The sequence below is a fragment of the Anser brachyrhynchus genome (genome assembly GCF_964034855.1).
Source record: "Anser brachyrhynchus genome assembly, chromosome: 5".
Classification (NCBI taxonomy): Eukaryota; Metazoa; Chordata; class Aves; order Anseriformes; family Anatidae; genus Anser; species Anser brachyrhynchus.
The window spans coordinates 54,255,867-54,273,368 of record NC_137699.1 but is presented as its reverse complement, the minus strand read 5'-3'; the positions used below and the strand labels follow the sequence as shown (position 1 = coordinate 54,273,368).

At 38.1% G+C, this 17,502-nt stretch overlaps 1 protein-coding gene across 1 annotated transcript; it reads right to left on the bottom strand.

Annotated features, from left to right (window-relative positions):
* Nucleotides 1–468: 468 nt before the first annotated feature.
* DLK1 (delta like non-canonical Notch ligand 1) lies at nt 469–11,948 on the bottom strand. The gene is made up of 5 exons (XM_080593905.1): nt 11,663–11,948; nt 10,730–10,793; nt 10,157–10,287; nt 5,928–6,069; nt 469–1,517 (listed from the first exon to the last, which is right to left on the bottom strand). The coding sequence occupies exons 1-5, from the start codon at nt 11,742–11,744 to the stop codon at nt 773–775; spliced, it is 1,164 nt and encodes a 387-aa protein (XP_080450031.1). The 5' UTR covers nt 11,745–11,948; the 3' UTR covers nt 469–772.
* Nucleotides 11,949–17,502: the final 5,554 nt, after the last annotated feature.

The following is a 17,502-nucleotide window of genomic DNA, read 5'->3' as shown; positions in this document are numbered from 1 at the left end:
ATCTTGACCAGGTCTCTATACAGAAAGTTTGACCTAAGATATTAAACATCTTTTTAATATGTTGGTAGATAAACAATTTATGGAGGCACCATCCAAAGCAATAGAGACCTGTAACCTGAAATTAATATCACAAAGACTTATTAGATTCTATAGGAAGAGTAACTTACCTTATAGGTGTGCAAAATTAGCAAAACTGATTGGATAGGTGAGATACCAGTGCAAGTTTGCTCCTGTTGATCCCAATTGCTAATGTTTTTATTTATCATAGATGGAAGAAGAATTAGACAGGGACAGTTATGACAAGTTTTCTGAAGTATAGCATTTACAAATCAATAATTAAACCAGTATAGCCCTTATCTGCTGTTTATTCAAAATAAAATAAAATAATAAAGCATAATTGATTAATTTACAGGTACTATATTTACCAAATAAACTAAGCACAAGACAAGAAAGCTGCAAAACAGTTCCAGTGGTAAATTACATTTTATTTTACAAAAAATAGCTGCCTTGAAAGTAAATCAGATTAACATTCCCTGATCTTTAGTCTTTTTTTTTTTGTCTTTTCTTTTTTTTAATTATTATTTTTTACATTTATTTGGGGGAATGAAAACATCCTTAGCAATACATATACATTAAAATTTTCTTCATTATCACTCAGCACAAGCTACACCAAATGTACCCACAAATATTGAGGCCAATCACAGGTAACAAGTTCAATCTATTTTTCATATTGCTATGAAAAGTTGCAAGTTGCTTGTAAGCTTTCAAGGACCTAGATGGCAGTGTAGTTCTTAGTGTAATTAGTCAATTTGATCTTCTCTGGGAAGATAATATTAACAGAGAGGTTTTCCCCATTGCTAGACTTCAGAAAAAAGTTCTTTTTCTTGCGTAGAAGATGACTATATTTGGCATTAGCAAGCCACATTTCACATTTTGAAAAAAATACTATCCCAGTTGTACCCAAGACAACAAGACATGTAAGTAAGCCCAGTACAACAAAACATATCACTTGGCTTTTACTGAGCAAGGGATCTGCATTTTGGATTGTTTCTTTCACTGTTATTTTCAGGATTTCCTGTTCTTGATGATGCACTGATCTGTGATGAGCTTTTGGGGGTTGCTTGTAATTCTGCATACGCTTTGTGCCTGTATTCACTCCAAAGAGACTTGTGTTTTTGCTGGGATGTTTGCAGGTTGCACCAACAAATTCTGGCTTACAGATGCATTCAAATCCTCCCTGTGGGTGTTCGCTGCATGTCCCTCCATTCTCACATGGGCCACTTGCACAGAATATGACACGGCTGCTGCAGAGCTTTCCCGTATAGCCATGGGGACAAAAACAGCTGAAACCCGCACCAATATCTGTACACGTTCCTCCATTTTCACATGGGTTGGATTCACAGTCATCTCTATCTATTTCACAGAAGTTGCCAGCAAAACCAGAAGGGCACAGACAGGAAGCATGGGGTGCAAAACCATTGTCATCGATGCATGTTCCTCCATTCTGGCAGGGAGAGCTAGAATAGAGAACAAACACATACATACACAGAACTGAATCACAGTCCAAGGAAAGAAGCTATTAGGAAACACTTTGTATAATAAAAGGAAATGGTTTTCTTCAGAAGAGCCAAAACCTAATGCAAATCTACTAAATCAGTCAAGTTGAATCAAGAATGAATTTATTCAACAGCTTTGTTAATACAGATTATAGTATCTTCTGCTGACCCTTCAGACAGGATTAATACACCACTATATAAATCCAACCTGAAGAGCCATGAAGTGATTTTAAGTTATTTCAAATATTTTTCCAAATTATGTTTCCTAATGTTTTCATAAGCTTAGAGCTATTTAGCTAAGCTACTATTTAGACAAGACTGAACAATGACATTAGCAGCAAGAATTTTTTTTCCACTTGATTATTCACAAAATAGTCTCTGTATGGTATTGGCAGAGCAAAACACTGCAATAGCAGTGAGATGCGAAGCGGATTGCTTTTATTTTGCCTCTGTATTGCTCCATGACATATAAAAAATGTAAAGATAAACAGATAATTTTCTGCAAACTGTTGTTGAGCAAAGAATTTTGAGAAAAAAAAAAACTATAATAAAAATATAAATGAGATGGTGTCAGCATTAGCAAAGCAGCTGTAATGTGAGAACAAGACAAGAGGAAACCAAATGTTTCCGAACCTTTTGAGAACTTAATTATTAATAGCCTGGTACTATGTTTTAAGTGATGTCAAGTCACTTTACTTTTTTCACCTTTGCAATGTCACTGTGCCTTACCAGGTGTATGGCCAAAAGATAGGGCCACCTACTGACAGAAAGGCACAGAAGCTGCCAATTCAGTGGAGCTATTCAAAGCAGAAGTGGTCCTTTAACTGGTCTTGTTGGCTGAAAAGGGGCCTGGGGTCATGTGTTTACAAGTAAAGATCAAAGCCACTTTCATGGCAATTCATTGTACATGAACAAAGCATTTAAAACTTACCTTTTAAAAATGGATCTGAGGCAATGAAAGGCAACATTACACTTGACAAAGCTGACAACAAGCCTATCTGACTAGTTTTCCTAACAGTTATAAATCTCTAAAGACATACAGCACAGTACCAGGATACAGCTGAAAAGTCCAAGCATTTTTTACATGTTACATTTCCAGGGGAAATCCCTAGAGGTACTGAACATCTGCAGCTTTGTGAAAGCTGACATTTCACATTTGTCAGTGGCCATTACAGGTTCTTATATTGGGATACAGAGGTTTAAGAAATCTGTTGATGCCTTGAGTGAGGCAACAGTGAAAATAAAATAAGCTCCTGACTACAAATGGCCCCTGACCACTGGTGGGATAAGGCTGAGCTTCTCAAGTGCCCAGTTGTTTCTATGGGAGTAGCTATTGTACAGACCACCCTGAGCAACTCTGGGTTTTCTGCGGTTTGAAACAATTGGTGGCCACTCATAAGGAGAGATGGACTACTGTGGTAAAGTGGTCGTCTGCCTGTTTTTTTCACTACTTACACACACACACACAAAAACCCTCTCTGTCCTCTCATTTTGTCCTTCACTGTAATTGTTATCTGGAAAAAAATGTTACCGAAAGAACACACTGGAAGTCTGGAAACTGTATTATGAAAGCAAAATGAGTTGTAGGTGGACTTTGCCATAGCACTTACTAGGACAGTCTGGTGACAACATGAGGTGCTTGTGCAAATGAGGAGTTTTGCTACAATCACCAGCCTCTCTGTATGCTTTAAGCAAAACATGGAACCTGTAGCTGGACAGTCCTTGAGTTATTGAATGGTTATGATCTGTCTTGGAGAGTCTTGCACCCTCTCTTGGCTTTACAGGTCTCATGGAAAATCAGACTAACTGTTTTGGATCTGGCAATATGCAGAAATTGGAACCCTCATGTGCAGGTCAAATTGCAGAAATGTAGGGAATTTCCAGGGTAATTGGAAGAAATTGCTGGAGAATGTAAGTGTAAAATGATTTTTTTCCTAATTTTTGTATAAAATTTTTTTTTACACTTTCTCAAAAGTATAAAAAAATAAAAACTGCTTAGAAGAAACATGAAAAATTTTGAAAAATGTATTATTTACTTATGAATCTCATTTACCTATGTTTTAATATGCTTAAGTGAATATGATATTAGTAATCTCCTTGAATACATTCAGTTACTTTATATTTCTGGCATTTAAGGCATGTTCAGCAAGGGTGGTGCATGAAGAACTTACTGTGGAAACATGGACCTACCACTTCTTCGCTTTCCAGATACTCTGCCTTCATTTCAGAAAGCACCTTCTGGTTCTCTGCTTGAGACAAAATCTTCAAAACATCACACAGATGTCACTAACACAGATACACCTGCTAGATTTTGTAAAGACACCAGAAAAATTCCTTTGATTTGTGAATTGTCTTGGTACTATCTATGAATATTAACTTAGGAACCAGTGGCAGTATTTAGTAATATCAACATTTTTAACCATGCCACTGATACAGAGAGGTGGGATACAGAAGTGGGATGAAAGTGAGATGACCTCTTATGATAAGGTTTCTTTCCAGGATTTGAGGTGCACTCTCCAGCGGACTATAAAATATTAGTAGACATGTACTGCTTATAGTGAGAACACTCTTGTTCCACTACAGTTGTCTTCTGCTCATTATCCTCAGAAGGACACAACTTCCTAGAAAAAAGGAATTGCTGTTTCAAGAATGTTGATTTGTTATGATTTTTTTTCATGATTTCCAAACTAGCTCATGAGTATTCAGTTTGAACTGAGAGTATTATCACAAAAGTATAGTTTCATCAGTTTAAAAACATGAGAATTTTACATGGAACTAACCTGTGTTATTCCATTGATACTGTATGTCACCTGTCCTTTGTGATAGTTACTATACACCCGCACTGAATTACTGAAATATTTGCTCAACAGACAAAAAGTGGAGAAACCAAGCTATTCACAACACCTATGTTAGGCAAGTACCTTGGATGTCATACAAGACGTTTGTAAACAACTTAAAAATCCTCTTGGTCAATGAAGAGAAATAGGCAACTCAGAGCAGCTAGATGCTGAAAGTAATCTCAGAACTGTTACTAGCTCCCACTTAAAAGAAATGGGAAAAAACTTCCACTGACATAAAGTTGTAAGAATCATTAATTCTTGCCAGAGACAGTGAAAGGAATTAATGACAATATACTTTCTTTAAAAAAGAGTGTACAGGACTTCAGGAAGATTTAGCCAAAAGGAAGGTCTGAATATTAATAATTATCTGTTGCTGAGCAAAAAGAGAACCAGAAGGTATTAATAGGGAGCTACAGAGAAATAAGGAAATCTTGGTAAAAGAGAAAACTGTCATTTTAAGGTGATATCTTTATCAGGCTTGCATCCACCAGAAGGACATTCTGTGTGGTTATGGGATTAGATCCTTGATGAACCAGAAGACAATAGATAATTCTAGATTTCAACCAAAACAATTCACAAATTTTTTAAAACTAAAACATTATCCCCCCCCCCTTTTTTTTTTTTCTTTCCACGTTGTCCTACCAGTTACATTTCTGTAAGCGTTTCAGTTTGTTGCCATTGCCTTTTGCCCTGTCACTGGGCACCTCTGAGAAGAGCCTGGCTCCATCTTCTTTGCTTCCCTCATCAGGTATTTATCCACATGGAAAAGATCCCACAGAGCCTGCTCTTCTCCAGGCTAAATAATCCAGCTCTCTCAGCCTCTCCTCATAGGAGGGGTGCTCCAGTCCCTTTGTCATCTTCATGGGCCTGTGCTGGACTCTCTCCAGTATGACCTCCTCCTCATGTAGTGGAAAACAGAACTGGACCCAGTACTCCAGATGTTTCTCACCAGTGTTGAGCAGAGGGGAATTATCACCTTCAACCTGCTCCCAACACTGTTCTAACATCGTACTTCTCTTACAGGATGGAAGGAAATCCCCTCCCACATCCTCTTCTGGTGGAATTGAGATTGTCTCCCTCAGTAAACCGTTGACATACCATCATATATATGGTAAGAAAATGACAGGCTGGTGAACTAGGTGATTTTGTGCAGAGAGCTTGTGGGTTGGTTACCGTTCTTATTACTGTACCTTGATTTTACCTAAAATTATCCCTCACTAGAGGTGAGAACATGGGATGGCAGGTTACTACTTACTAAAATCATGGCAAGGCATAAATTCATCACAACAAAGTGTGTAAACTATCACGTTTAGTACTCAAATTATGTGCATGAACTCATATTGTTAATGTGTAAAATTTTCAGAATAACAGAACAGATTTGTGAAGTTTGCTAAAAATATCAGCAACTAAATAATTGTCCTAGCAGAAGAATTACATATTTTAGCAAGAAATATTTCCACTTAGCTAAGAAATCTGAAGAATGTTCAGTAGGAATGTAGATTTTAAATTCACATCAGAAATCAATATTTACCCATTAATAATGCAAGGTCCTTTTTTGAGGTGGCAGTTTTTTCCTGTAAATCCCTGGGCACACAGACAAATATATCCTCCATCACCAGTCTCTATACATGTTGAGTTATTGATGCAGGGCTTTGCAGAACATGGGTGAATATCTGTTTAAAAACAAACAAAACATATTTTTTTAGTTGTATTAAAACACTTTTCAATAAAATGAAATCTAGACTGTCAGCAGATGACCAGAGCCAGGGCTCAAATAAAGTTAGGAGAAAGAATCTGTAAGTAGTAAAGAATAGTTTAAATAAAATGTAGCTTTAATGATCATTCATCCTGCATTTTACAAGTTTTGATTTATTACTCCCTCTGTTAAAATGAAGAACAGATTGTTCAATTATTACAAGCATTTTGAGCTTGTTTCTCTTCCTAGCTCCAACTTACAAAATGGTTTTGAATTCTTCCAGTCTATAAATAATTTATATTATCAATAAAATAGTAGGGGAGAAAGAACTTCTAATGGGTGTAGTCATCCTTTTACAGCCTTGGCTTATCCATGAACAGAATTCTGATAAAGTAAAATGGAACAGGGAATTCTCCCCGCTCCCTGCCCAACAACCTGTCATTATGTGCTTATGAACAAACATTTCATAACAACAGAGATCAGCAAGTTACAAAGTCTCTTAAGATTTCATCTTTTGGCTTGGCTGCATCTAACCCTTACGTAACTGTACCAGAAGAGAGGGCTGTATGGTGTATTTTCACCCAGTCACACATCTCATTTTCTTTACTGTTTCCCTGCTGAGTGACTTCCCACTTGAACAATTAGCAAATTTTTAAAATAATTAAAATTAAATAAACAAACAAGTGCATATTTTAGCCAACTAATGAAGCAGCTGCACTGAAGAGCTGGCTGCAAGCTATATGATGCCTCTAACACTCCCGTGCATAAACACACTTTCTGAAAAGATGAAAAAGGATTTAAGGGCATTTATATTCTAGTTCCCACAGCATAACATGAAAGGTAGATGATATCATGAGCTACTGCAAAATTTTAACCACAACAAAACACTTCAATAGCCTTAGCTTTTGAATATAATCTTCCTTGGATAAAGAGCTCTATTTTCTAATATGTTTGCCTCTTCTCATTATAAGACATCCACTTTGCAAGTGCTATGAGTGTAAGCTCCAGTTTTCACAAGGACCAAAATAATCATGAATGAGGGAAATCCTGCTCTGTGCATCCTGGTTCCAGGTGTACATATACCTGATTTCAAGAATGTTTCCAGAGGATATGATACCATGGCATTCAGGCAGGCAGGTGGTGCAGCCCGCGGCAAAGAGGTTAATCATCAGCATCAACACCAATTTCTCTCTTTAAGTGCCATGCCTGTCCAAGTGGTTGCAATAATAGTCATAAATGATACCAGTAATCCTGGCCTATATATTTACAGTGGATCAAACACAACCTATAATCTGCAAGCCTATAAATTATAAGGTATGTCATTCTTCATCTGAGCTGAAAACCAGATAGCCTATGGTAAATATAAAAGCTACACAATCAGAGGCACTAGCAAATCACTCGATAACCTCAAACTGTTACAGAAAGGAAGTTCCATGACCCATACTAAGGAGATTGTACACTAACTTTCCTAGAAAATGGAGAAAGAGAACACCACCATTCAAAGTTACCTCTTTTTCTCTGGTGTTTAGCAAGCAAATAAGGTGCTGAGACCGTATCTATATTTTACAGAAATTTCAGATGTTAACAGCAGTGGCCAAGTGAATTTTGGACCCATATCTGGGTTTTGCCATCCTGGTGAGTTGGTATTTGCTGACAGCTGGCAACATTAAAACAGTGGCTATGCCAGAAATCCCCTGGCAAATATTACACTTTCTATAGCAGCAAAAAGGAAGCATGACAAGAAAACCCCCAAACTAATGACCTTCTGTCAACCTCCACAGAAACAATATAAATGTAGCTTTCTAACAAGGCTTATCTCATTACATGCCTGAAGCTAAAAATTGTTTCCAGTAGCTACAAAATGTCAGTTAATGACATTTGCATGTGAAATTATGACAGTTTTGGTCTCCTGTCATCACACACAAAAATACAGTATTAGAAGAGGGAGGCAAGGAATCTCATATTGCATGGTAAAAATTGATATGTTTGTATTTCCATATTTAAAAGATAGTTATGTGTATATAACAATGGCCCCCAAATGAATGGGAACCATCATTTTGTCCTTGTCCTTTTGTCCTTTTTCTTAACCTGATCAAGTTTCATTTAGTGGTACCTGTTAATGAGTTATAGCAGTCTGTAATGACTTTATACAGCCAGGAAACCAAAACCAACACAACCTTTTGGCAAAGGATGTGGAGACCAGTGTTTGAGCAATTAACCCCATTTTTGGTTACAGTGCTTTCATGGGTCAGAAGAACAACCTTCCAGTGGTGAGGAAACTAGGACTCTTGATCCCTTGTTGCATTTAGAATAGGTAAATCCACTGAGATGTAAGACTTTCAATATAATGTGTCCCTCCACATGAACAGATAGTTATTCCTTTTTGGCTGAGAATTCTTGGTACATCTTCATGGGGATCTAAATGCAAATTGGCAAAGAAGACTCTGAGGTAACACTGAGCGTTGCAAAAAGTAATAGTTTCTGGACTTAAACGAGGAATATCTATTTTGTCTTATAAAACTATCATAACGATTATGTATTAAACTATTATTTTTCCATAAAGGTAGCGGTATAGGTCCAAAAGAACTGTTTTCCATCCTAAATACCAGTTGTAAGAGAGGAAGGTACAAAGCTCAGAAATATTTAAGTGCTTAGAAATTCAGCTAAGCGCTTAGATTTTTATTATTATTATTTTTTTAAGTATGTCCAACTAGAAAACTTCATATTAATTTAGTTGTGTAGATGGTACCTTTAAAAAACCTGGTTCTTTGTGGTCACTGACAAGTGATAGAGCTGAGCCTCCTAAGTTGGCAGTTGGGCATTTTTCTGTCTAATTTCAGAAATCTATGATTGTAGACCACAGACCCATTCAGAGGGACCCATTCCCCTTTACTAATTATAATGAAAATCCAGTTGTTTGTCCCAGGTATGAAGACATCAGTGAGAGAAGCTAGAAAAACATAATTAATGTACTTATCTCTGAATGCTTACAGTCACATCTGCACCAGTGCTACTGCAGTTCCTGCAAACATACCAGGACTAGCTTTAAACAAAGGAATATGCCTGTGTGTGCAGCTGATGCATACAGACTGCAAAATCTGATGAGAAGATGAGTGATTACCTGAGCACCTTGCACCAAGCTCCATGCCACTGCAAGGATGCACTACCAGAAACATTGAGTCTTTCAGTCATCTTGAAAATTTTATCCAATTCATACTGCATCGTAATTAACTACTCTTTTGGGTATTCACTGACAGACCACAGCCATGCTCTACAAATTAGAAACTGTATAACAACAAAAGCCTGAATTTGAAGCAGAGAGAACAAGGTCCTGGACACTTGTCCTCTTCCAGCTGCAATTATGCAGGCTGAACTGGTGTATGCTCCTGGATGCTCATGCAGCTTCTGTCCCCTCGGATATCTTGGCTGAACGCTCATCTGTCCATGTCAGCCAAAACAAACCAGCTCAGCAAAGTCCAGTTCTTCAAATTACTTATGCTAAGCTGACTCATTCTGACAGGAAAGAAGTGAGCAAGAGCACTCTGTGCTTATTCCCTCAGGTCTGGGAGGAAAGCAGAAGCCTGCTTGGGCAGACCTTTTTCTCAGTTATACTAATGCTACTCCACTGAATCATCACTGGGTTGACGAATAAATATTAGTCTAATAAGAAGCATTATTATTAAGCTCATATCTTTCTGTACAGAAATTACTATATATATATATTGTGTCAGGTAAATATTTCAAATTATCTAATATAAAGATGTGTGTTTTTTATCAAAAAGACTTATATGACTTCAAGTGAGCAGTTTGGTTTTTTTTTTTTTGTTAGCATTGTCCACAATGGTCAATATTTAAAAAAATATGAGGTTATGTGCTGCTTGCACATATGCCCAGTTACCAAAGACACTGCATTAATTTGTCTAAATTATAGAAGTTCCAGGCTTACATGCTGCTGTCCAGAGTATTTTTTTAAAATATTTATCCAGAAGGATTTTTGCAAGTCTCCAGCACCAGATGGGGCTGTTTCACCTCACTTGCTCAAGGATAAGAAAAGATGTGCAAACCTATGTCACAGAGGCTGCCAACCCAGCCCTCTTCACAGATGCACTGCCAGGGTTTGGCACAGCTGCCATGCAAACACCCAGGGAAAGGAACACACTGATTACAAAGAGCACCCTGCCAACCAGGCTGACACCTGAAAGAGATAAAAGACAAGATAGAGGCATAGTTTATTTTAATAAACATAATTACAAGGATGTTCTGCTTTTCAAGGCAAAATAAATAAACTTTCAGATACGAAATTGGACTATACAGCACATTGGAACAAAAAGATACCATCAGTGCTTCCAGGATACTAGAAGCAGTTCATCTGAAGAAAACTGTTTAATTCAGTGACAAAAAGTTAATAAATGTTAACCAATGTAAAGTCTTTTCTTACTGGAATAATTAGGCTAAAAAAGCATCTAGATGTCCAAGCTCTATGACTCCAGTTACTGTATGCTAATAGAGTGCTGCTTCATTACAGTACCGTATTTTCAGAGGACAAATTATTTCAGTTTCTGTCTATTTTACAAGGACAATGAATTACTGTAGAAGTCTGTTCCTGAGCTAACAAGCATGTCTGACAGATTTTTTACCTGCATTCACTGGGAAATTCACAAAATCCATTCACTGGGTGGCAGCCAGTTTTACAGTTCACACCTAGAAAAAGAGATTTTTAATATCAAAATAGAAAAATCAGCACTCAGAAAAAAAAAATAATATATATATATATTATGTCCTCTACATATTATTGGTGTTTTAAAAGAAACCACACTGTATAGTAAGAAGAAACCAGACTGCATAGTATTCTGATTGTTTTTGTTATGGGTATTAAAATACCTTTTTGATGTTTCCCAAATGTTAAGTGAACCTAATCAGGAGCATGCTACAGAGTGTTTCTATAGGATGAGTGGAATGATGTAGAGAATGGACTGCAAAAGTATTCATAGTAAAACACGGTAGCATATGTAAAGTAAAACACTGCTATACACTACTTGAAAATAGAAACTTCAGAGCAGATCCATAGCTGCCATTTCACAACATGCGACTCCAGTTGCATTATTTTAGAGCTACTTGAACCTCAGAAATACCTTTAATCAGAGAAAAAAATCCATGCAAAACAACTTACTTGTGTTAAATTCATTTCAACGTTACGTCGGATGAAAAAAGAAATCGTCATTTTGATTAAATGGTACACGAATAACTGAAGTTACAAAGAAGAGGTCTCGGTCTCTTTTTTTTTTTTTTTTTTTTTTTCCGTTTGTTTCCAACTACCAGCACCAAGCGCATTCAGCGGTACGATGCCACCACTGACACCCTCCTCGAGGGGCAGTGGAGATACCCCCCAGACGGGGGGTGAGGAAGAGCTCCTTACAGAGAGCCGGGACCCTCAACCGGAGCGAGCTTCAGGGGAAGCACCGGGGGAATTCGGGTTCGCCGCGGGTGGGCTCCCCGCGCCGCCCTCAGCCCGGCCCCAACAAACTCCGCCAAGTTTCCCACCCCGCTCCCCGCCGCCCCCCGGCCGGTACCTGGGGCTGCGGGGAGGACGAGGGGCAGCAGGCAGCAGCAGCAGCAGCAGCAGCCGAGGAGCCCGGCGGCGCGCAGCCCCATGGCCGGGGAGGAAGAAGAGGAGGAGGAGGAGGAGGAGGAGGAGGAGGCGTCGGCACCCCCGCCCGCAGCGCTGCAGGGGCGGGAGGAGGAGGAGGAGGAAAGGAGAAGGAGGAGAAGGAAGAGGAAGGCTGCCCAGGGCAGCCCCTTGCTCAGTGCTAGCGCTCCGAGGGCTGAAAGAGGAGCCGGCACCTTGCGCACCCTGTGCGATCGCGGCGAGGGAAGGCTTTTGGGAAGGCTTTTGGGAAGGCTGCGGGAGGAGGGAGGTCTAGCGGGGGGGTTTGAAGCACGCCTTTTACCTCGTTGAAACTTACTCCGGCAGTTCACAAACAGCTAATTCGGGGCTTCGGGTTTCTGAAGACTTCTCTCCTTAGTCGCGCACATCAGAGCTCCAAGTTTTTTTCAGGAAAGACCCCAGCAAAAGCAAGGAAGGCAAAGCATCTTCTGTTTTTGAGGCTAAAGAGTTAAAAAAAAAAAAAAAAAAAAAGAAAAAAAAAAAGGCCCCCAAAACTACATCTCTTTTTTATACACTGAACAGATCAAGAAGAAAAAAAAAGTTACTTCCACCACTAGGCAATTTAAATTCTGTGCTTTATTCTGTGGCTGCTCCTTTCTCTTGTCTATCTTTTTTATTATTCCTTTGAGCAGTCCCTTATGGAAATAGACTGGGTATTTCTTGTTGTTTTCTTCTTTTAAAGAAGTTATGCCTATTTTTTAGGATTCCTAAGGGACCCATTTTCTTCTGCTTCTGGTGTAGTGCTTACTTCCATGAGACCTCATTTACCAATTTGTCTACATTTATGTGAAGCAAGTAGAGATCACTATAATATGGTAAGAAGACTATAAAACCACCTGCTTTTTCTCTAGAATTACAATGGGCTAATTCAAGATTATCTGCCTGAATACATACGAACTGAAAAGCACACATTAGCTTCAGAAAGCCCATTTACTGGTACTTGAAGATAATGATGTCACTTAGGTTGCAAAAGTTTGCTTCTAATAATGCAGATTTTTAATTTTATGGGGGAATTGAAGAACAGAAACAGGAAGAGGAGAATGAGGGGTGGTTTACAAAACAGTGCTTAGGTGTAAGGGGTGAGAGGCAGACACTGCTTCTTCAAGTCTCTCCAGAAGTTTGGCTATCTGAGATACACTCTGCCTATCTGGCTCTACAGGCACAGAATACCTCCATGCCTTTTCCACTTGCTTTCCTTTTACTACTGAAACACTACCTACTGTATCAAAAAGGTTACTTTGTCACCACAGCTTTTGCTGTAGTTCACATGCCCAGCCACAGCTAGGGAATCGTGAAGGACATAAAGACATCAGAGAAGTGAAAATGTGGAGCAGTAACAATGGCTAGTCAGTCCTTTGCTATTCCATGAACTTGTGCTTTCCTAGGATAAATACCAGCAGTTCTTTCCAGTTCTTTACCAGTCTTGTCCACTTTACTTTTATCCTGCCTTTCTTAGTCATTTGTTTAGACTCTGGTAGTAATCGGTCCAGGGTTGTTTATTCTTCCCTTAGATCATAACTTCTTTGCTTGATGCAGAAACCTTTTTTGTGTTAGATCTTGGTTTGCATATTTTTCACCAAGAGGTAACTTGGGTAGTTAAAATGGCTACAAAAGTTCTGTGATGCTTCCTCTCCTTTAGCTGGCAGAAATGACTCCTTATATTCTTTATTCTTTGGACCTTAAGAGTAGAGAGTCTGTAGAATTCATAGATTTTATCCGTACACTAATCACTGTCAAATTATCTGATCTCATTTGCATTATAAATATAAGTCTGACATACAGTGACATTGTTCTATTTTCTGAGTTAACTACCTTCATTGTACAAAACTGATTTCTTATGAAAAAAATCGCTAGAAAAATCTTGTCCTCACAATTCTCTCTATATATAACTCAGAGAGGTTGCGGAGTATCTCCTTCTCTGGAGATATTCAAAACCCACCTGGAAGCCATCCTGCACAATGTGCTCTAGGTGATCCTGCTTGGCAGGAGGTTTGGACTAGGTGATCTTCAGAGGTTCCTTCCAACCTCATCCATTCTGTGATTCTGTGATATGTGTTATAATCACCATTAAAAATTTTAGTATTTGCACTCTGTTTTTCTTGCTTGTTTTCATGCTTTTTACATTTTTTGCCTGGATACACTGTTAAACAAAAGAAATCTATTATTAGAACAACTCTACTTTTCACATTTCTGTGCCTCAGAGGTGCATCTTGGATGGCTGAAATTAGGATGATTCTCCATTTTCCCATCTTTTCTACTTACTTCAAGGGTCATCTAAATGCAAGATGCAAATTTTATTTTTAAGAAGTCAGAATTCTTTTTGTAAGAGTGAAGTCTACCCATTATATCCAACCAGAACCTGTTGGAATAGAATCTGCCCTGATGCTATTCCAAAAGTAATTTCAGAACAGAAGCCCCATCGTTGTGCAAATCCAGACTCATTGTCTTCTCACTCCTTCTTCTCCCTGAGAAAACCAAACTGCAAATAATTTTTACTTAGCTTGTTTGCTTCCAAAACCACCCTGATCCAAATCTCCACAGGCATCACAATAGTCCCTGAAAATTACAGCAATTGGGTTTTGGCAGATCTTAGTGATTTCTTCTGAGAGACTAAATCTTCTTTTTATTTTTGTCTTGTTTTATTTAAGTATTTGCATTGGAAATTGGAAAGAAAAGAATCTCATATGGTTTTCTGTGTAAGATCATTCAAAGTGTTAACAACTGTACTCACTGTTTCATCTAAAAATTCTTTAGTGGTGAGTACAGAATAAGGAATGTGGGTCCCAACAATTTGTCATCCTCGGGAAGCATGCTGCTTCATGGAAATTTGTGGACATTGGGAGATTTTCTTTGAGACTCATTACAGGAACCAGGGTGTCAAAGAGAGTGACTGCAACAACTGAATCAGGAAAATAATCTTCATAGATCCTTTTCCAGAATTTGAGATATTATGATATATATATATATATTAATTTTTTTTCCAATAAAACACATAACTATCATGGATCCTGAGACATGAATAATGAACACATTCAAGGACTGGGCTACTGGGAAAAACACACTGAGATTAAGAATTTAAGCTTGGTAAGAAACCCCTTTTGTCTATTGAACACAGAAACAGAGTGCTTCAACCTTCAGCAGCCTGCAAGCAGCTCTGCAAAGACTAGAAATCCTTGAAGCAGCAAGGAATCCTTGAAGTTCTGTCCTGGCTAGGAGTACACATAGCTCCCAAGTGCTTGTTTATGTACTAATCTAACACCTTTTATTCAGAGAGAGCTTCAATATCGAAAGAATCTGGAGAATCTGCTTTTGTGATGAGAAACACAGAACAAGTCAACAGTATAACAGCTCAAGTTCCCTAAGAACTCCTGGTAGCTAAAATCTGAGGGTAAAAAATAGAGTCACACAGAAACTATATCTGAGACCTCATATGGGAGAAAGACATAAAAATAATTAATTTGGGGTTTGGGATACCCTTATGCATATCTTAGAGAGAAAGAAAACAAAACAAAACAAAATAAAACAAAACAAAACAGTTACAGGGCAGTGCAATCTCCTTGGCAGAGCAAAAATATTTTGTCAATAGAATAAGAGTATCAGAAACTAACTTCATCCTTGCAGAGGTGCATCCTTTATCCCTCGAAAGGATCTCATCAGCCATGGACATACACAGGCACAGAGTTTTAAGGTATATTAGCTGGTTTTACAAGTTTGTACTCCATACTGTACTCTGTGGTTAGCTTTATCCCTTAGAAAAATAAGCTCATCAGACTTCATTAGTGCAGATGGAGCCTTTCATCTATTTCACACTCTTTATGTTAGTCTATCCCATCCTCGTGTGTGGCTGGACAGGATGGGCTGAGCCAGCCTAGGAGCTTGTTGGAACTGAGATTGCAATCCTTTTCTCCTTTTCTCCTAATCTTGTTGTTTTGTTGTTGTGTCTCAACTACACAGCTATCTGCAGTTCTCCCCTCATACCACCTTTACTATTGCTACCTCTGCTCTTCAGTGAGCTGATAGCACACTGAGCTGGCACAAGACTGACAAGAAAAAGATGAAATTATTTTTACTCTCTTCATGTGCACTTCAAGTATGCATTTCTGCCTTCAAGTCAGCAGGTGAACATATGTAGACTTCTCTGTGGAGACAGGCATCTTGTCCAGCACCTTCTGTACCAGGGCACATAAACCAGAAAGGTTTTCTCCACAGAACAAATTTTACTACACACAGAAGTATCAGCAGTCAACAATTAGCTAGAAACTGCCAAAATATTTATTTTTTAACTGTGGTGATTTTTTTCCCATTGGAACAGTAGCCAGAGTGTGCAGAGCTAAAATATACAGCAGTAATTTACAAGAGTTAAAGCCAAGCCTATTCCCTTGCTTAACGCTCAAAATCCTCATAACCTCACTCTCTATTGACAAAGTACTGTCTCAGTGTTGTCCATCACCCAATTACTATAGCACAGAGAATTCTGTCAGCTGTTTTAGAACATACATTACATGAACTCTTGGACACTCTGAAGATTGAGGCAAAACTTTCATCACTGGGACAGCTTTCCACTGAATGTAAAAGTCTTGATCAAGAAATGAATACAATTTCTTTCTTTCCCAGTGTTAGGAAGGTCAGAGATTTTGCCTTCCCCAAGATCATAGTGTAGCCCTTCTTTGATATTGTAAAGAAAAAGCCCCATATGTAAAAAATTTGAAATATTCAATAAGACTCTACATTTGAAGTTATTCCAGTGACAGGTGTATACACCCAGCAACTAAAATACAGAGTTGAGAAACTACTACATAAAACACAAAACAAGACGGTTTTCTGTTCTGCTATCAACAGCACAAAAGGTGAGAATACGGAGGAGAAATCTATTTTGCATACAGCAAAATAAAATATATTCAGGGAGGATGATTCTGTACTCAATGCAAACAAAAACTGAGATCTTATCTGATGGTGTTACAAAAAATACAATATATACTTAAATTTAAACAAAAGCATTTTTCAAAGAGCTAGGAAGGTATCACTGTCATTTTATATTGTACTGGTCTGTCTGTAACTTAAGTATAGCATGGTGTAAATAGATTCATTGAAAGGAAGTGAGAGAATTGTAGAAGGACCTTTTTAGCTTAAAGAGAGAAAAACAATATATAGCCATCATAATGTGTGAAATCAACAAAGAAAGGAGCAAATATTTGTAGTGGGCAGATGTAATGGCCAGAACTTTAATTGGAAGAAAGATTAATTTCACCAGCATCTTCTTTAACACTGAGGTTCATCAGACAGCATGACAGTTTGCCAAACAGATTAGAGGAGAAATAATTAGATGTCTTTAAGGAATGGCTAACTACAGTTGTGGCAAGTTCAATATAAAGCCATCACTGCTTGAAGCAGTTGTTTGCATTGGATTATCCAAGATGTCCCTTTCAAAAGCCATCATTTTTGGTCCTGAAATAATATCTTTCAATCTAGAAAATGTTCCCCTCAAACTGCTGTTAAAAAAGCCTGAATCCTTCCAATTTTTAAAAGATGCCTAACAGTCTGACAGATTTCAATATAGCCAGGAAGTTTGTATCATAATACGTCCAACATTCTTTACCTGTTTTGACATGAAGACAATGTTCAGTTGGTAATTTACACCACCTCATTATGTTTTCTTTTACTGCAGTGTGAAACGTTTGGTGCAGTGAAAACGCACATAGATTCTTAATAGTCAGTGAGTAAACAGAATATTTTGCTATCATGTTA